Consider the following 20,985-nt stretch of genomic DNA (forward strand, 5'->3'; position numbering starts at 1 on the left):
CTCTCTAGCCTTAACTCTATCCATCACCAAGGATTATGTTTGTGCCTTGGTGCTTTTCGCTCTTCCCCTGTTGAGAGCCTCTATGCAGAAGCGAATGTTCCATCCTTGTCTGATCGCCGTGATGCCCATTGCCTTCGCTACTATGTACGCTCTCACGATCTACACAATCCTTCCATTTATAGAATGGTCACCGATATTAGTAGACATTCTTTATTCGTTCGCCGCCCCTGTTTGCTCCATCCCTTTTCTCTTCGCCTACATTCACTCTTGTCTTCCCTTCAGTTACCACCTTTATATGTTCATGTAGCATCTCACTTTTCCCTACCCCCCTGGGAAGTTCCAGCTGTTCGGGTCTGTTCTTTCTCACTCCCTTGCTCGAAAGCTCAACTGCCTACGGTGGCTTCCCGCTCTCTTTTTCTTGATCACTTCCACTCCCATTCTCATGCCACCGCTGTGTACACAGATGGCTCTAAGTCTTCAGACGGCGTCGGATTCGCAGCAGTGTTTCCGGACAGCGTCGTGCGGGGGCATTTACTATCTTCAGCTAGCATTTTTACTGCTGAACTGTATGCCATTCTTGCAGCACTTATTCGTATCGCATCTATGCCTGTGTCATCATTTGTAGTAGTCTCAGACTCCCTTAGTGCTCTACAGGCTATATGAAAATTTGATACATCTCATCCCCTAGTTCTCCGTATCCAACTTTGGCTACGCCGTATCTCTACCAAACATAAAGATATTGTTTTTTGTTGGGTCGCTGGTCATGTCGACGTACAGGGCAATGAACAGGCAGACACTGCTGCGCGGTCAGCAGTACATGACCTACCAATTTCCTATAGAGGTGTTCCATTTCTGGACTATTTTGCTGCAATAGCTACCCACCTTCGCACCCGTTGGCAACAACATTAGTCAACTCTGCTCGGTAACAAACTTCATTCTATTAAACCGAGCATAGGTTACTGGCCGTCTTCTTGTCATCAGTGCCGAGGTTGGGAGACCACTCTCTCCCGCCTTCGCATTGGCCACACTCGTCTTTCTCATGGGTATCTCATGGAGAGGCACCCTGTTCCTCTCTGTGAGCAGTGTCAAGTTCCAGTATCGATTAGCCACATTCTGTTAGACTGCCCTCTCTATCAACGAGCACGCAGAATTTACCTCCGTCGTCGTCTTCGTTCTACTACTCTCTCTTTACCTTCCCTTCTTGCTGATGGACCCTCCTTTAATCCTGACTCTCTCATTGACTTCTTGACAACGACTGATTTACTCCACAAACTCTGATGATACTTTTTGCACTCCCCTCAGCCCTTTCTAGTTCAGTCTCTTGTTGCCCTTTACCCTTTCACCATCCGCTACCCCGCTGTTATCCGTAACCTATTACTCGTCCATCTCCCTTTTGCCACCTGATGCCCTCGCTTCCTTCCTGCCCTGCAGCGCTGTATAGTCCTTGTGGCTTAGCGCTTCTTTTTGATTATAATAATAATAATTTATGTAACTGATTGTGACTCATGGCACAAGAGCTCTTCACTGGCATCAGGGCATTCTCTCCTTTGAAAAAATTATGGTACTGTATAACAGATGCTTGAAGTGTCATAAAATCTGAACAACAGTTTTCCAGGTAAAGCATAAAGTCTGGTGCTCCATTAATACAACATTGCACCAAAATAAAAATTGTTTGGTTATTCTCATTTAATGAGGATTTATGCAAACACACTATCTAGCAAGATCTCTTTATCATACATAAACTATGACAATATATTAATACATTTAATTTACAACATTTAGGTTGGTATTAAAAGACCTTAGGCTCATACCTCTACTAAGCAGCAGTCATACAAGGCACTAAAATAATCCATTCACTAATACTTTCACACACACAAGGCATGATATAAAATGTTCAAATACACATTTGTAAGTCTAAAAATTATCATCTGCTTATAAAAAATCCATTTAGGTATTAAATCTTCACCTTACTGTTAATGGCTAGGTCACTTTAGTGGGTCAGGACTGATGCAATAAAACACGCAATTCAGGGATGACACTCTTATATACAACTGCCTAATAGGCCCACCAGGTTAATTACAGTGGCACCCAGTAGGCCAACTTTCAGACAGGTTAATTATATCAGCACCCAATAAGTCTAACTTCTGCTCAGGTTAATTATAACAGCACCTAATAGGCCCATCATCTGCTAGTCCAATTATAATGGTGCAAAATAGGCTTACCGTCTGTTTAGGTTAATTATGAAGGTGGACTTAGTGGATACATTCTTGAGGTGGCAAATATAATACTTAAAAATAAACATTAAGTTTCTTAGGGGGTTTCAGGACTGCTATTTAATGACTAGATCACTATGGATTTAGGGTCTGCTAGGCAGGATGAAATTTTCAACATTGGGAAACATTTCATCTAATGATAAAGTTACATATCTTAAGAGACGGATTGTGACAGCCATAATGAAATTCTGCCATAGCATTTAAAATTACTTTTATTTCTACAATAATTTGCAACCTTAATAACAAATGGGGAAACACAGAATTAACCTATGTTTGATACCGTACACTTGATGTAAAAAGGAATAAGTGTTTCATGACTAATGTAATGACCTGTTATTATCTTAAAGGAATATGCACAGCACACATTAGTTCAGAACACAAGGTTCTAGTTAATGTCAAGATGACTGACTTTTATTTTGGGGTAATGTATATAAACATTTTTTGAGGCATTATTTACTCATTATTTGAGCTTGAAGTATTAATGAAACTTACAGCATCCCTCAGATTCTTAAGACTGTAAAAGTTTTAATTATAAACAAATATATATTTAATCATTGAGATTAACCATGTATACCAAACCTGACACTATGCAGATAATTTTTTCCAGCCCACCTAATCTAGTTAGGCGATAGTTTGTCCATCAGAGAACATGAACGTCTCCTAATATCAGTGTTTGTTGTGAGGACCTGCTCAGTTGTTAAGCATCTGCTGGTGTACCGGAGCTAAGCTTTCCATCCCAGCTAAAAGAATAGGGGACCACCAACTAATGCCATAGGATATATGATTTGGTTAAGAAATATCTTAAGTGAAGCCTCCTTCCACTTACATACACAAGTGATAGATAACTGTTCTAGAGTGCTGTTCTCTCATCATATACTATAACTGCTTCATTCTCCACAAGAGCAGCCGTGTCTGGCTGGGCAGCAGCTGCTGCTGCTTGTCCAACTGCCTGTGGACCAGGGGACAGCAGTCGTCCTCTAGACTTGCTCAAGGCTATCACTGCTGCAGCATCACTACGCATACGGTTTCTGCGCCGCTTGCTCCAGTTTGGCTGTAAAAATTTCAACAGAGAATAGAAACACAAATTATATTCACAAAATGTGCTCAATCCGTACAGTCAAAGTGCTGAGGGGAGCTACTGGTAAAGGGTAGTAGTGTGACAATGAGATAAGCTAACAAACAAAACTAAAGTTTTCATGAGTCAGATTTATTAAAAAAATGTCAGTATCTGCATTAGGGGCATGCTGAGGTTTCAGTAGTATTGGTTAACTTTGATGGCATTAGTATCAGCCTAAAACTGAGTACTGTATAAGTATCTGTGGGTATCGGCTAATTTTGTTGGTATCAGTATTGGCCCAACAATAAGTGTCTGTATCAGCAAAAATTTTGATGTCATTCCATCCCTAGTCTGCACTGAAAGTAGGGCTTTCTGAAACGAGAGGAGGTAAAGTGAGCACCCAGGCACTGAATTGCAGATCTAAAATGAATCCTAAGTGCTCTTGATAAATAGTAGAATTTATCTCAAGGTGTTCAAATGTCAACGGAATCTGACAACTTGCAAAGGTCCTGCGTGCCTCTCCGCGGTGAATCTTGTTTGGCTAATACACAGTTGAGCAAGAACTATTTCCCAAATGCAACAGCAATTGAAAGAAGTTGATTAGATCCTAGTTCTGGTTTCATCAAGAACAGCTTGTCCTCTAACCTGGACCAACAGTGTTGCCATTGATCCCAAATGCTCTTAGATAAAATTGGAAAATTAACAGAATAGGTTATATCTCTGCAAAAGATGGATTGGTCCTGGGCTGCAGAAGAAACTTAGCATTCATTACCCTGGACACCAAAATGACCAGGGGCCCCAGCAAAAGACAATGCCTTTATGCTTACTGAAAGAGGACACAGCCAGCATTTAATGCAAAGGACAATGGGAATGCAAGGGGTCAAATATAGATAAATGGCTCAGAGAACTGACAAATTGATAAATTAGACATGTGCAACACTTGGGTATCTTTACTGAGGAAATCCTGCACCACACAGTGGCTTCATCAAGGAATCAAAGCTCTGAAGAGTTTGCCACCATGCACTATGAGGGTCAGAAACAATAGTAGTAGGAAAAGAAGTAATGTAGATGATGGCTGCAAAAAGTGCACAGAACTCTACCATGAAAATACTATACTGCTCAAATCCAGTAAGTGTCCCAGTGTTACATTGTCTGGAAAAACCGTTGCATATCTTAGACCATCAGAAGAATTAGAGCTATCAGTGTACACAGCAGTAGCATGCAAGTTTAACTAATAATGGTCAAGGAAGAGGGTGTTTATGTCCATAGTAGTGACATGAGACTTTGTAAAGGGAAAGAGGGGATGTACTCAAATCACTGGTACTTTCCTAGGTGGAATACAATAGAAATGAACAGTGTGAACAGAAAACAAGAGGTAGATTGAGAACTAGGTCTGAAGGCAAAAATTAAAAGAATGTGATAAAGTAGGATGACCAATGAAAGTGACAGCATTACAATTATTCTATAGGTTGCAGGGCAGTGCTGTATGACCCTGGCAGGTTTAGCACTTCTTATTTTGATTATAATAATATAGGTTGCAGGGACATGAAGGTCATGCAAAACAAACTGGAGAGCATAGACAGTATCTCGTCTGTCCTGCAATTGCCTCTCTGACTAGTTTAGAGAGAATAACTGTTAAAGCAAAGGAATACACTTGATCCCCACATGAAAGATTAGATAAAACCAAGGCCTAAGAAGATGATGAACTTGCTTACTGACCTCACCCAAGTGGTGTGATTAAATTTAGTGAATACAATCTGCTAAGATACATCACTTTTGAGGCTGTCACATGTAATTTCTACAACATTCTACAAAGTGGAAGCCATGACATTTAACAGCTTGGCAGACCAGGATGGGCAACCATACAGGAAGAGCATGAAACGGATTAACAGAGCACTGAGTAGATGTACTGAAATACAGTTTTTAGATGCTAATAACTTTAAGCCAGTTAGCCAGACTCGAGTCCTGGAAGTGGGAAGTACAATGCCTGCAATTTAAAGAAGGGGTTTGGGATATTGGCAGTTTGGAGGGAATCTAAACCGTCATATCTGGGGACCTCTGCAAAAACAGTGATTATGTATGAGTGATGGTGAAAATGTTGAATGATGAAAGTTTTTTCTTCCTTTTTGTATTTTTCTTTTTGGGTCACCCTGCCTCAATGGGAAACAGCCAACATGGTAAAGAAAAAAAATATTTAAGCCATGTGATGTAACCTATCTAGCTGAGTGCATTCTTTAAGGACATCTGATGGACACTTGCCAAATAACAGTGCTAGCAACTCAAAATATTCCCTTCATCTACCAAGTACAATGGAACCTCAGTGTTTGAACTTAACGGTTCCTTGGTGGTGTTCAAACAGCGAGAAGTTTGATGTCCGAAACAGAATTTTCCACATTTTAATTATCAGCCTCACACACTGGAGGATGTTAAACTGACTCTTCCTAAAGTCTCTGAGAGTTAGGTCAGTGTCAGAGGTCACTTCAAAGAACTTTTGACAGGGCTTTCGTTTAAGGTTTTTTACAACTGAATTTTGACCCTTTCAGTGTCAGTCCCATAGTACTATGGCATGAGCTCAGCTCACTCAGATAAGCTGTGAGTGGTAAATTTGGGCCTAGAGACAAGAGAGTGGGTCTATGTGGTATGCACCATATAAAAAAATCCTGCAGCAAGGAATGCGTAATGGGCAAAAAACTGCAACCGTGTTTTTGATTTGAAACAATGACTTTGCAGTGTATTTTTCTATGTTTTTTATGGTTGTATTCTCAATTTCTTGGTCTAATTTGATAGAAGATATACTGTATTACAGAAATGGAGATGATTTTGATTGGTTTCAGACTGTAAGTAGCTTGAAACTGAGCTTCAATCAGTGGAAATGTTTGATTTTTGCCAATATTCCAGAGTACACAGATGACTTCACGCGTCTAATACGCATCCAGTTGGCCAATCTAATACGCATTTAGGAATGTACCGACATTATCTGTACAATTATTATAATGCAGTAGTCTGCACAATGGTAAATCTAATTTTTCTGTATACCTGGAGAGGGTTTCGGGGTCAATGCCCCTGCAGCCCAGCATTGTGAATGTACATACAGAGCTGAATTGAAGGATCAATAGCAGAATAGCCACTTCTATATCTGAAATGATGTGGGATATACAGATGTGCATCTTCAAGTACCACACTAGTCACCTATTAATCATTTTATTTTTTTTTTTATTATCACACTGGCCGATTCCCACCAAGGCAAGGTGGCCTGAAAAAGAAAAACTTTCACCATCATTCACTCCATCACTGTCTTGCCAGAAGGGTGCTTTACACCCTATTAATCATGTGTTCAATTAATTTACAAATGGTACCAGTTCCTTCCAGGAAAAACTATGACTTTCCTACATGGGCAAATGCCCCAGGGAAAGGATAAACAGCAAGGGCTTTGACTTCTAAATAGGAAACACCCTGAGAGGAGGATAAACGGCCAGGACTATGACTTCTAAATGCCCGAAATGCCCCGGCATGATAGTGGCTTTTTTTGTACTTAACAAATCAAAATTGTATTTACACACTGTAACCTCTGCAAATCAATAAAATCTTTATTCTTTAAGAAATGGCCTGAGGAAAGGATAAACAGCACAGACCCATTCTCTCATACCTAGGCCAAAACTTACTGCTCACAGCTAATCTGAGTGAGTTGAGCTCATAATGTAGATATACGTACACATGTATATGATGGACCCTGGCATCAGTGATGTAGTTCTACGTGACAGGAGGCAGCTCAGATGAAAATTCACACAAACACGAACTATTAAATCTCTGCAAATATTGGAGCCTACAAGACTAGAAAATACAGGTCTCCTTCAACATTCACGTTTTCAGCTTTCGCGGGCTTCACATATTCGCAAATTCCCAACCGCCAAATTCCCAGCCGCCAAATCATATTTAAGTTTCCCACCACCTGCGAGCCCCTACTACCCTCCCACCAATCCCTGCAACTAGCAGCCAGCCCTCCCACCACTCAGTGTGGTGAGTGTTTTGTTTGTTCTTTATTTGCTATTAAACTACAGTATAAATAATGTAAACCCATTCATGACTGCATATTGGAATGTTTATTCGGACAAGTATTATACGGTGACATCATGTGTTTACTCTTGAACACAGCAAAGAATCAAACATTTCTGCTACTGCTAATAATGACAATAGTAGTAGTAATAATAATAATAATAATAATAATAAATACGATGTAACTGAAGAAGGAAATTGTACAAAAATACGAGGGAGTGGTTGACACATCGTCAGTATGGCTTTGTTTATGGAGTGAATATTAGTCTCCCTGCTCTTCCAAACATTTCACAATAATTCATTGTGTTTGGTGCTTGTAGATTGAGTGCGACGAGTGGTAGTGGCAGTGGTTGAGGCAGCGATTGAGGCAGTGGGTGAGGCAGCTGTTGAGGCAGTGATTGAGGCAGTGGGTGAGGCAGTGATTGAGGCAGTGGTTGAGGCAGCTGTTGAGGCAGTGGGTGAGGCAGCTGTTGAGGAAGTGATTGAGGCAGTGGTTGAGGCAGCTGTTGAGGAAGCGATTGAGGCAGTGGGTGAGGCAGCTGTTGAGGCAGCAATTGAGGCAGTGGTTGAGGTAGCTGTTGAGGAAGCGATTGAGGCAGTGGGTGAGGCAGCTGTTGAGGAAGCAATTGAGGCAGTGGTTGAGGCAGCGGTTGAGGCAGTGGTATTTAATAACATACATGTTATTAATAATAATAATACATGTTATTAATAATATGTACTATTATTATTTATAACATATATGTTATTAAATACCACTGCCTCAACCACTGAATTATTGTGAAATGTTTGGAAGAGCAGGGAGACTAATGTTCACTCCAGCATAAACAAAGCCACACTGACGATGTGTCAACCACTCCCTCGTATTTTTGTACAATTTCCTTCTTCAATTATATCGTATTATTATTATTATTATTATTATTATTAGCAGTAGCAGAAATGTTTGATTCTTTGCTGTGTTCAAGAGTAAACACATGATGTCACCGTCCAATACCTGTCCGAATAGCCATTCCAATATGCAGTCATGAATGGGTTTACATTATTTATACTGTAGTTTAATAGCAAATAATGAACAAACAAAACACTCACCACACTGAGTGGTGGGAGGGCAGGCTGCCAGTTGCAGGGGTCAGAGGGAGGGTAGTAGGGACTCGCAGTGGTTGAGGAAGTGGTGGAGGCATTGGTGGAGGCAGTGGTATTTAATAACATACATGTTATTAAAGCATAACATGTATATATTTAGTACAATTTACGACGTTTTGATGTATTTTATGATTGTTCATGGTTCAACAAGTTAAGGAAGCAGTATTGTATTATATTTCCCTACAATATATTGGGGCACCAAACATTCACGGTTTTTCAACATTCACGAGGCTCTTGATCCCCTAACCCTCGCGAATGTTGAGGGAGACCTGTATGCTGGACCTCGACTTCCCTAACAACAACGATCTGATATGTAATATAACCATATCAAAGGCAATACGCTTACATCACAACATAATAGAGGTACAGACATGTATGCACAGGGCTCCTGACCAGTAAAATGTAATCAGTCATAAGGGTCTATTCACAAAATTCAACTTCAATAACAAAAACATACAATGGGAACAAGTCAACCATGTCCTAAATGAAACAAGCTGGGAGGATATCCTAAACAACACAGATCCAAACCTTTGCCTAGAAAAAAATTAATTCTGTGGCACTTGAGGTCTGCTCAAGGCACATTCCATTAAGAAATAGAAAGAGAAGATGTAAACTAGAAAGAGTGAGAAGCTCCCTATACAGACAAAGGCGAAGAATCACAGAGCTGCTGAGAGGGGCCAGTATATCTGAAATATGAAGGGAGGCACTGGTCAGAGAAATAGCAAATATCAAACTTAAGCTTAAGGAATCTTACAGGAGACAAGAATCTCAGGAAGAACTAAAAGCCATAAAGGAAACTGAAAAAAAAAATATTTCTTCTCTTGTGCCAAATCTAAGGGTAAAACAACATCCAGTATTGGGCCCCTGCTTAGGCGAGACGGGACATACACAGATGACAGCAAAGAAATGAGTGAGATACTGAAGTCCCAATTATTATTATTATTATAATCAAGGGGGAAGCGCTAAACCCGGAGGATTATACAGCGCCTGGGGGGGGATGTGGAAGGCATTCAGGCTTAATTCGGGGAACTGGAGCACAGATCCAATTCCCTAAATCAAGAGCCCCTCACCAACATCAAGGAACCTTCCTTGAGGGGTGAAGTCCCAATACGACTCAATATTCAGTGAGCCGTTACCTAGTCTAAGGGTTGAAAATCTAAATGAATTCTTTATGAACGAAACCCAAGACTTTGAAAACACAATAAATGATATGCCCATGCACTCTGCCCCAGGACCAGACTCACGGAACTCCATGTTCATCAAGAACTGCAAGAAGCCCCTGTCATGTGCCTTCAGTATTCTATGGAGAGGGAGCATGGACACAGGGGTCATCCCACACTCACTAAAAGCAACAGACATAGCCCCACTTTACAAAGGTGGCAATACAGCAACTGCAAAGAACTACAGACCAATAGCACTAATATCTCATATCATAAAAATCTTTGAAAGGGTTCTAAGAAACAAGATCACCAACCACCTAGATATCCATCAATTACACAACCCAGGGCAACACGGGTTTAGAGCAGGTCACTCCTGCCTGTCCCAGCTACTGGACCACTATGACAAGGTCTGGATGCTATAGAGGATAAATAAAATACAGATGTAGTATACACAGACATTGCAAAAGCTTTCGACAAGAGCGACCATGGTGTAATAGCGCACAAAATGCGTGATAAGGGAATAACAGGAAAAGTTGGTAGATGGATCTATAACTTCCTAACAAATAGAACACAAAGAGTAATAGTAAACAGAGTAAAGTCTGAGGCAGCTACAGTGAAAAGCTCTGTTCCATAAGGCACAGTACTTGTTCCCATCTTATTCCTCATCCTCATATCTGACACAGACAGAGTGGTAAGCCATAGGTCTGTGTCTTCCTTTGTGGATGACACTCGGATTGCCATGACAGTGTCCTCCATCAAAGATACCTGCAAGACTCCAAGTGGACATCAACCAAATCTTCAAATGGGCCACTCAAAACAATATGACGTTCAATGAAGGGAAATTTCAACTACTCAGATATGGAAAACTTGAGGAAATTAAAACTGTATCATGGTATACAACAAATTCTAACCATACAAAAGTGAAAAAGTAATGTGAAGGACCTGCGAGTGATAATGTCAAGAGGATCTCACCTTCAAAGACCACAACAATGTATCTATTGACAGGATGGATAATGAGAACCTTCAAAACTAGGGATGCCAAGCCCATGATGATTCTCTTCAAATCGCTTGTTCTTTTTAGGCTGGAATACTGCTATACACTAACTGCCCCCTTCAAGGCAGGCAAAATTGCTGACCTGGAGAGTGTACAAAGAAATTTCATGGTACACACAAGTACAATAATGCAAATAAATTACTGGGAGTGGTTAAGTCCCTTGATTTGTATTTCCGGAATGCAGGCGAGAAATATACATGATAATATACACTTGGAAAATCCTAGAGGGATTAGTACCAAATTTGCACACGAAAATCACTCCCTATGAAAGCAAGACTCGGCAGGAGGTGCAGCATTCCCCCAATGAAAAGCAGAGGCATCATGAGTGCAGTGAGAGACAACACAATAAGTGTCAGGGGCCCAAGACTGTTCAACTGCCTCCCAGCATACATAAGGGGTATTACCAATAGAACCTGGCTGTTTTCAAAAAGGCACTGGACAGGCACCTAAAGTCAGTACCTGACCAGCCAGCTGTGGTTCATATGTCAGTTTGTGTGCAGCCAGCAGCAACAGCCTGGTTAATCAGACCCTGATCCACCACAAGGCCTGGTCTCAGACCGGGCCATGGGGTGTTGACCCCCAAAACCCTCTCCAGGTAAGTCTTCAGCTTTGATATTTAACTATAACAGAAACTTATGCCGCACACTTTTGAATGCATTAACCCTTTGAGGGTCGCCAGGCCCTCTCAGAGACTTGTTCTCAGGGTCGCCAAAATTTCAAATTTGATGGAAAACTTACGGAATTATGCTCTCGCCACACAGACCCATTCTTTCATATGTAGGCCTACCAGCTTTCTCTTGCTAGATTTGAGGGTGCTAGAATTTATGCGTACTAGTACAGTGGACCCCCGCATACCGTACGCATCGCATACCGTACAATCCACATACCGGACGCTTTGATCGCAAAAATTTTGCCTCGCATACCGCCCAAAAACCCGCTCACCGCCCTTCGTTCAAGACGCGTCCAATGTGCGGCCTGAGCCACGCTCACATGTTCCGCCGGTGGCATTGTTTACCAGCTAGCCTCTGTGGTAACATCCAAGCATACAATCGGAACATTTCGTATTATTACAGTGTTTTTGGTGATTTTTTCTGGAAAATAAGTGACCATGGGCCCCAAGAAAGCTTCTAGTGCCAACCCTACAGCAATAAGGGTGAGAATTACTATAGAGATGAAGAAAAAGATCATTGATAAGTATGAAAGTGGAGTGCGTGTCTCCGAGCTGGCCAGGTTGTATAATAAACCCCAATCAACCATCGCTACTATTGGTGGTACAGCTGCTGCTGCTGCTGCTGCTGCTGCTGCTGCTGCTGCACTGTCAGCTGCTGCTGCTGTTGTACCACCGTCAGCTGCTGCTGCTGCTGTAGTACCGTCTGCTGCTGCTGTAGCATCGTCTGCTGCTGCTGTAGCATCGTCTGTTGCTGCTGTAGCATCGTCTGCTGCTGCTGTAGCATCGTCTGTTGCTGCTGTAGCATCGTCTGCTGCTGCTGTAGCATCGTCTGTTGCTGCTGTAGCATCATCTGCTGCTGCTGTAGCATCGTCTGTTGCTGCTGTAGCATCATCTGTTGCTGCTGTACCACCGTCAGCTGCTGCTGCTGCTGTAGCAAAGTTGTTGGTGTGGCTTATTGAGAATACCAAGAAACAATTAACCCCAGAGGATTTTCCACCCAGGATAACCCAAAAAAGTCAGTGTCATCGAAGACTGTCTAACTTATTTCCATTGGGGTCCTTAATCTTGTCTCCCAGGATGCAACCCACACAAGTCGACTAACACCCAGGTGAACAGGGAAAAATGCCTGGAACTAGTGCTCATATTGGTGAATTTAAAGCCAGCAAAGGTTGGTTTGAGAGATTTAAGAATCGTAGTGGCATACACAGTGTGATAAGGCCTGTTCTGGAAGAAAATGCCAAACAGGACCTACAGTACTCAGGAGGAAAAGGCACTCCCAGGACACAGTGTCTCATCAGTCATTGCTGCATTTTCAATAAAGGTAAGTGTCATTTATTCTTCATTTAGTCGAGTAGTACATGCACAATATATATTGTGCATGTACAATATATATTGTGCATGTACTACTCTACTATTGTGCATGTATCCTTCTCTTTGTGTGTAGGAAAATGTATATTTCATGTGGTAAAATTTTTTTTTTCATACTTTTGGGTGTCTTGCACGGATTAATTTGATTTCCATTATTTCTTATGGGGAAAATTCATTCGCATACCGAACATTTCGCATAACAACCAGCCCTCTTGCACGGATTAAGGTCGCTATGCGGGGGTCCACTGTATGTCAAAAACCCGTTTCAGCCGTACTAGTACGGCTGAAGCCCCAAAAGGGTTAAAGTTGAGGGGACCAATCTTATGGGATGCAGAGGAAATATACTGTAACACCTAGTCCCACGACGCATGAAACCATAACACGATTGCAAACAAACCACAGAATGGGTGAGGCTTGAGCTATGGTGAGAGAGTCGTAAAACTCCAGGACGGTATGTAAGCCACTCGGCCAGCTGGCTCATAAGATTCATTCAACAAAGTATATTTCTATACACTGTAGGGAGGTTAGCATGGGTCCCACTGTGAAAACAAATGTAACTTTCTACAGATGAATCTTGTACCAGTGTGGCTGTGGCAAATTCTAGCTCAAGTCCTCTTAAGTTCCAATTAAAACTCACTTTAGAAAAGTGAACTAAAACTAAGAGATATCTGTACATTTAAGCCTCATCTGAAGTAGACTGCTTAATTAAGTGGACTTCAGTTATGACAAAAACATAGACCCCTCTTATTTTTTTTGGATCTAGGTTAGCAGTTTCTTTTGCACAGCTAATACTGAAGTTGTTGTTCTTTCAACAAACCGGCCGTATCCCACCAAGGCAAGGTGGCCCCCCCCCCCCAAAAAAAAAAAAAGTTTCTCTTTTTAACTTTACTAATGTATACAGAAGAATGGGTCACTAGCCCCTTGCTTCCGGCATTTTAGTTGCCTCTTATGACATGCATGGCTTACAGAGGAAGAATTCTGTTCCACTTCCCCATGGAGAATACTGAATTTATTTAAGATAATAATAAGACAGGTCAAAGTTATGCTACTGTCTCAAAAATAGAAAGTCATCTAAGGCAGTGAGAGGACTGGGGAAAGGGGATCAAAATTCAGGTTAATGATTACCTTCTCATAGATAGTATTAAGGTCATCTAAGGCAGTGAGGGGGCGGGTCTTGTTCCTGACCCAGGCTGGTAGTGAACGGGTACGAAATGCTTCATCTGCTGCTGTAACGTCCAGTTCACCGCCTCGACCACCAGGAGAGAGACTTTCCAGTGCTGCAGAACACAAACACCAAAATTACTAAATAAATAAAATCAATCAATATAAACATGCACAAACATTTGTCTATATATCTATCTGTACCACTGGACTGTGAAGGCTACAACTTGCAACCTTACTGTAGGCGAGGTCTGCAAAATGCTTACCACTTGAAGAAGCACTCTGTTCATCCAGGCGAGACTCTGATGTCAGTGCGAGACACCCGCCTTCTAAAGTCCTCCCCCGAATTTCACCACATATCCCATTCTCTGAAAATAATAATTCACCATAACCAATGGCACAATCTTATTGACTTTGTGAATACACCTACCATCTGACTTACAACCTGCTCAACATACGACCATTCGACTTACGACCGTGTTTTCTATTCCAAATTTCTGGGAAATAAACAACTGTCTGTGTTGTACACAGTGTTTACCTTAAGCCTTTCAGTATAAAATACAGTACTAACAGCATAAAAAGTAAAGTAAAAAATTAAATACCAAAATAAAACAATAAAATAAAGTCATTACAAAAATGTAGTGTTGATATTCAGTAGTAAGGTTCAACTTACGTCCATTTTGACTTATGACCGGTTTGTCGGAACCGAACTCAGTTTTAAGTCGGATGGTACCTGTATTTTCTTTTTAATACCATTGTATTATTTAAAACTAATTAATAACAAGGTCCTAAAACAACTAAAAACACACAACTTCTTAAATCTCTTGGTATTAAGAGATCATATGAAGAAAGCAGATAGATAAAGATGAAGATATGATGAGACAAATGGCAAAATAATGTAGTGCTAAAAATAAAGAAGTTCATGAAGTTGAAGAAAAGACATCCTTTGGTTTAGTAACTAAGGATAACCCAACAAAGTCAAGTGATATGATTTATTTACTCTAGGTTCCAGCCCATTTACTGCCAAAATAGGGGAAAGTGTAAAGATACAGTAGGGCCCTGCTTAACGACGTTTCGCCTTAGGTGTTTACTAATACGGACTTTTCAAATTATGACCAAAACTCGCTATTAGGCTTCACCCACCTGACTTTCTAATGTGGTCACCGCACCCCACCTGGTTTGTTTACATTCTCCGTGAGCACCGCGTCTCTCCATTATGTCTGGAAACTTTCCAAAATTTCATGTGTTTTGAAGTTATTTTATGTTTTATATTGATGTTGGTGAGGGGCTCTTGATTTAGGGAATTGGATCTGTGCTCCAGTTCCCCAAATTAAGCCTGAATGCCTTCCACATCCCCCCCAGGCGCTGTATAATCCTCCGGGTTTAGCGCTTCTCCCTTGATTATAATAATAATAATATGTTTTATATATGCTCTGATGATTATACTTATGTGTACCTGTACCTAAATAAACTTACACACTGTGCTGGCATGCAGGTACACTTTAAAATCATTAAGAGTGTTTTATTAGTCTTGACGCCACATTAATAATAATAATAATAAGCAATAATAAATACTCTGAGGCACATTAAATGTCGTATATTATGTTAATACAGGTCGGCCATCACTAATCTGGCAATCAGTAATCTGGTTCCATCAGTAATCTGGCACTAATTTCGGCTAGCATAATTTCAAATTTCTGGGGTCACTACACCAACCTGCTGCTACTGTTTGGTGGCACTACTTGCTGCATAAGTCATTCCAATTTCTTTTTCCCCATTTATTGTTATAATCTGCTTGCTTTTAGCCCTAGCCATGGTTCCAACAAATAAAAGAAATGCCTCTTGTTGTGTAAAGCACATACACCATACATTGTCCATAAAAGATAAGGTGGCTTTGAAGCCACTGTCGGTTGCCATAAGCTCAGCTCACTCAGGCATGCTGTGACCGGTAAATTTGGACTTACATATGAGAGAATAGGTCTGTGTGGTAAGTGTGCACTATATAAAAAAAAATCCTGCAGCATGCAGTGCATAATGAGAAAAAACTGTGACTGTGGTGTAAAACAGTGACTTAGGGGTGGCTAATGCACGCAGCGCGTGAAGTAAAAAAAAATTAGAAAAAATTCGAAAATTGAGCTAATCATATTGAAAAATAGCTTAACACTTTGGCAACACTGATATAAGAATCATTGTTGTACTATGTTCCTACAAGGAATTATAGTCATTTATGGCATATACGGTGATGCAGCCACCTGTAGCATGCGTGCTTTCATGTCGTCAATTTTCAGATTATTTCCATTTTTGTTTCAGTTATTTCTTCTATTATTCTAATAATAACTGACAATTTGACATCATAACAGAGTGGGTGGAGCTAATACAGAGTCTAAGAGCCAATCAGGAACCGTCTGGGAACATTTGCTTATTCTTCTTCTTCTTTCAACACACCGGCCGTATCCCACCAAGGCAGGGTGGCCCAAAAGGAAAAACAAAAGTTTCTCCTTTTACATTTAGTAATATATACAGGAGAAGAGGTTACTAGCCCCTTGCTCCCGGCATTTTAGTCGCCTCTTACAACACACATGGCTTACGGAGGAAGAATTCTATTCCACTTTCCCATGGAGATAAGAGGAAATAAACAAGAATAAGAACTAGAAAGAAAATAGAAGAAAACCCAGAGGGATGTGTGTATATATATATGCTTGTACATGTATGTGTAGTGTGACCTAAGTGTAAGTAGAAGTAGCAAGACGTACCTGAAACCTTGCATATTTATGAGACAGAAAAATGGACACCAGCAATCCTACCATCATGTAAAACAATTACAGGTTTCCGTTTTACACTCACTTGGCAGGACGGTGGTACCTCCCTGGGCGGTTGCTGTCTACCAACCTACTACCTAGGACATTTGCTTATGTCAGCAGGAATTCCTGAGTCTCGTGATGTGGGGGAATATGCTTTATTATTATGCTAATATCAACACTACAGCTTATTTACCCATCACAATTGATCTAATATGGCATAATAAACAATATAAATAATATAAAAACATGGTAAATACTCGAGAATGAATAATATTTGGCATAATACCAAGTGGTCCGATGGAGGTATGAGGTTACTACTAGGGAATATGGGATAAAAGTACCATCCTCATCCCTGTCTTAAACCTTAGATAAAAAAAGAAAGTTTGTCAAGGAGTGAGGGCTTTTGTTGTAAGCTGTCTACTTGTTTAACCCTTTGACTGTTTTGGTCGTATATATACGTCTTACGAGGCACCGTTTTTGACGTATACTCATAAATTCTAGCGGCTTCAAATCAAGCAGGAGAAAGCTGGTAGGCCCACATGTGAGAGAATGGGTCTGTGTGGTCAGTGTGCATCATATAAAAAAAATCCTGCAGCACGCAGTGCATAATGAGAAAAAAAAATGACCGTTTTTTTAATTAAAATGCCGACTTTGTGGTCTATTTTCGTATAGTATTTATGGTTGTATTCTCGTTTTCCTGGTCTCATTTGATAGAATGGAAAACATATTATAGAAATAGAGGTGATTTTGATTGGTTTTACTATGAAAAGAACCTTGAAATGGAGCTCAAAGTAAGGGAAATGTTTGATTTTTGCCGATGTTCAAAGGTAAACAAATGATGTCATTTTCCAATAAATGTCCAAGTAGCCATTCTAATATGCAGTCATGAATGGGCTGACATTATTTATACAATTATTACAATATTGCAGTAGTCTGCATAACAGTATATCTTTTATTTTTTGTTTGAATAAAAATTCAGAATAGAAAGCAAGAGTAATATCAGAAGGGCCTGGAGACATGACTGATGAACATAGAAAATGTTATTTTAGAGCCAGGAATGTCTGCATTGTTCATTCTGGACCCTATTTTGAAATTGTCATATTTTTTTATTTTCGTGATATTGGCCAAATTGCAAATTTCTGACCACGTTATTGGGTAGTTGAAATTAGTAAATGGGCAGTTTCTTGTACTCAATCAATAGAAAAAATGGAGTTCTAAAATAGCTATGAGTTTGGGCAACTGGAACAGTGGAATTAGCCGAAAAGTGGGCGAAATCACTGATTTGTAAATATTGCCGAGGTTGCTAACTTCATGAGAACGTAATTCTGTCAATTTTCCATCAAATTACGTTCTTCTGTTGTTGTTACAATCAGGAAAAGATTCTCTATCATTTCATAAGAATTTTTTTTTTTTTTTTTTTTGGAAATTTTGCGATGCCAGGAGACACCTCAGGATTTGGGGTTGCGACAGTCAAGGGGTTAATAACCATGTCCCCAGTAACTAAGATATTTATTTTCTTCATGCTCTCTATATTTCTTAATCAGTGGGATATCATGCCTTTTTGTGGGAAGACTTACAAGAAATAACCTTAAAAAATTCATGCTCATTATTAGTTGGCTGTCCAGACCTAGTTTTAAGTAGGCCTATTTTTTCCTGATTATTGTCCTGTACACTTTAAAAAATCATTTGGTATTTGCTTTTATTCCTTTGCCACTTTAATTTCAATGTCTTGTATAGCTTTGCTGATCCTTTTCTTTAGCTTTTAATAAACAATGGTTCATAAGGTACCCTCTCTTTTACTGAATTACCACAATTTCCTAAATGTATTGCATCCATGAATTTTAATTATTTGTACATTCTGTGTTTGTTAATAGAGCTGTGAATGGAAGAAATTTATAAAAAGTGTCAATGAAATGAACACTTTCAGTAGCGTTAAAATAAGTTAGACAAATACATATGTTAGAATGGTTGGGTGGGAGTAGAATCTGCCTGTCATGGAGTCAGTATTCCTTCCACAATGCCTCTATATGTTTATATTCCTGGGTACCTACCTCGTCTTGTTGGCCAAGGTAAGGTCAAGTCATAGGGAGTGAAGGCTACTGGGTTACTTGTTGGGCGAGGAGCTACTTTACACCTCACACTATTGTTGTTGCTCGGTTCCTGCTGCTTCTCATTCCCTTGCTGGTTAAAATAGAAGTCATTATACCAAGGCTGCAACAATTCACAACTAAAGTTGGAGAAAGAAGACTTTCAAATGTACTGTAGAATGCCAGTATGTACAAAGCAAACCGTTATTTATAGACAAATTTATTTTAACCAGAGCTTCATCAAATGAATACAAATGTAGTGACATGACATTTATACAGTAAGAAGGCAAGGTGAAATGAGGAGGGATAATGCAGCATCTTTGGTGGTGAGGTGTGCTGATGTCACTTAAACTGTCAGTGAGGTGTCCAGACCCACTAAGTTAAAAGTGCTCAGTGTTCACATTTTTTCAAAATAAAAAAATATATTTTCTTCTGAAATAGCAGAGAACCTTCTTTTGAAAGAAATGACACCATTTCTGACCAGGAACTGAGTTTCTCTAAATCCTCCTGAAGTTCTGTGACATCTACATATGAATCAATTATCCTACCTATCTTCGTGTCATCAGCAAATTTGCTCATATAACTAGTAATTCCTGTAGGTAGTAGGTTGGTAGACAGCAACCGCCCAGGGAGGTACTACCGTCCTGCCAAGTTAGTGTAAAACGAAAGCCTGTAATTGTTTTACATGATGGTAGGATTGCTGGTGTCTTTTGTCTGTCTCATAAATATGCAAGATTACAGGTAAGTCTTGCTACTTCTACTTACACTTAGGTCACACTACACATACATGTACAAGCATATATATACACACCCCTCTGGGTTTTCTTCTATTTTCTTTCTAATTCTTGTTCTTGTTTATTTCCTCTTATCTCCATGGGGAAGTGGAACAGAATTCTTCCTCTGTAAGCCATGCGTGTCGTAAGAGGCGACTTAAATGCCGGGAGCAAGGGGCTAGTAACCCCTTCTCCTGTATATATTACTAAATTTAAAAGGAGAAACTTCAGTTTTTTCTTTTGGGCCACCCCACCTCAGTGGGATACGGCTGGTACGTTGAAAGAAAGAAGAAGAACTAGTAATTCCCTCGTCAAGGTCATTGATATATATTATAAATAACAATGGGCCTAAAACTGATCCCTGTAGAATGCCACTTGTTACAGATTTCCACTCAGATTTAACCCCATTTATGCACACTCTTGTTTTCTGTTTGTGAGCTATGACTCAATCCATGTCAGCACTTTTTCCCCAATGCCATGAGCTACCACTTTCTAAAACAGTCTTTGGTGCGGAACTCTATCAAAAGCCTTACTAAAATCCAAATAAGCAATATCGAATTCTTTATTGTGATCAACAGCCTCAAAAGCTTTACTGAAGAAAGTTAGTAAATTACTTAGGCAGGAACGGCCCCTCATGAATCCATGCTTAGTATCATTAATCAAATTATGCATAACAAGATGGTTTTTTATAATATCAGCTATAATTGACTCTGGTAATTTGCCTACAATTGAAGTCAGGCTTACTGGCCGATAATTTGATGGTAACGACTTGTCTCCTGCTTTAAAAATAGGAATTACATTGGCCATCTTCCACATATCAGACACTACACCTGTTTGAAGAGATATATTCAGGTATACATAAGTAGAATTAGGGACAAGACAGGCCCACTTAAAAGTAACTCAGGTCAGATCACTGACATTGATAAGGAAATGTGTGAAATTTTCAACACTTGCTTCCTCTCAGTTTTTACTCAGGAAGATACTAACAAAATTCCAGAAATAATAAATTATGTAGAACAGGATGATAATAAACTATGCACAATTTGGGTAACTAGTGACATGGTCCTCAGATAAATAGAGAAATTAAAACCTAACAAATACTGAGGCCCTGATGAACTGTTTGCAAAGGTTTTAAAGGAATGTGAAGAGGAACTTAGCAAATCTTTGGCTACTCTTTTCAACATATCACATCACTACAAACTGGCATAGTGCCAGACAAGTGGAAAATGGCAAATGTAATACCTATTTACAAAGCAGAAGATATTCACAAAGCAGAAGATAGGTCCTTAACTTCAAACTATAGACCAATAAGTCTTACCTCCATAGTGGGAAAATTTATGGAATCAATAATTTCCGAGGCAATTCATAGCCATCTTGAAAAGCATAAA

At 39.9% G+C, this 20,985-nt stretch overlaps 1 protein-coding gene across 2 annotated transcripts in view; it reads right to left on the reverse strand.

The window, feature by feature from the left end:
• Positions 1-1,713: 1,713 nt before the first annotated feature.
• Positions 1,714-20,985, reverse strand: part of LOC128699226 (uncharacterized) — a 215,023-nt gene continuing 195,751 nt past the window's right edge. For both annotated transcript variants that reach the window (XM_070096659.1, XM_070096660.1), the window contains exons 6-9: positions 18,789-18,918; positions 14,203-14,304; positions 13,901-14,052; positions 1,714-3,324 (exon numbers count right to left, since the gene is read on the reverse strand). In XM_070096659.1, coding sequence (XP_069952760.1) covers positions 3,124-3,324; positions 13,901-14,052; positions 14,203-14,304; positions 18,789-18,918 — 585 coding nt within the window. In that variant the 3' untranslated portion in view covers positions 1,714-3,123. The remainder of the gene's footprint in view (positions 3,325-13,900; positions 14,053-14,202; positions 14,305-18,788; positions 18,919-20,985) is intronic.

Source organism: Cherax quadricarinatus, chromosome 54 (assembly GCF_038502225.1).
Source record: "Cherax quadricarinatus isolate ZL_2023a chromosome 54, ASM3850222v1, whole genome shotgun sequence".
NCBI lineage: Eukaryota > Metazoa > Arthropoda > Malacostraca > Decapoda > Parastacidae > Cherax > Cherax quadricarinatus.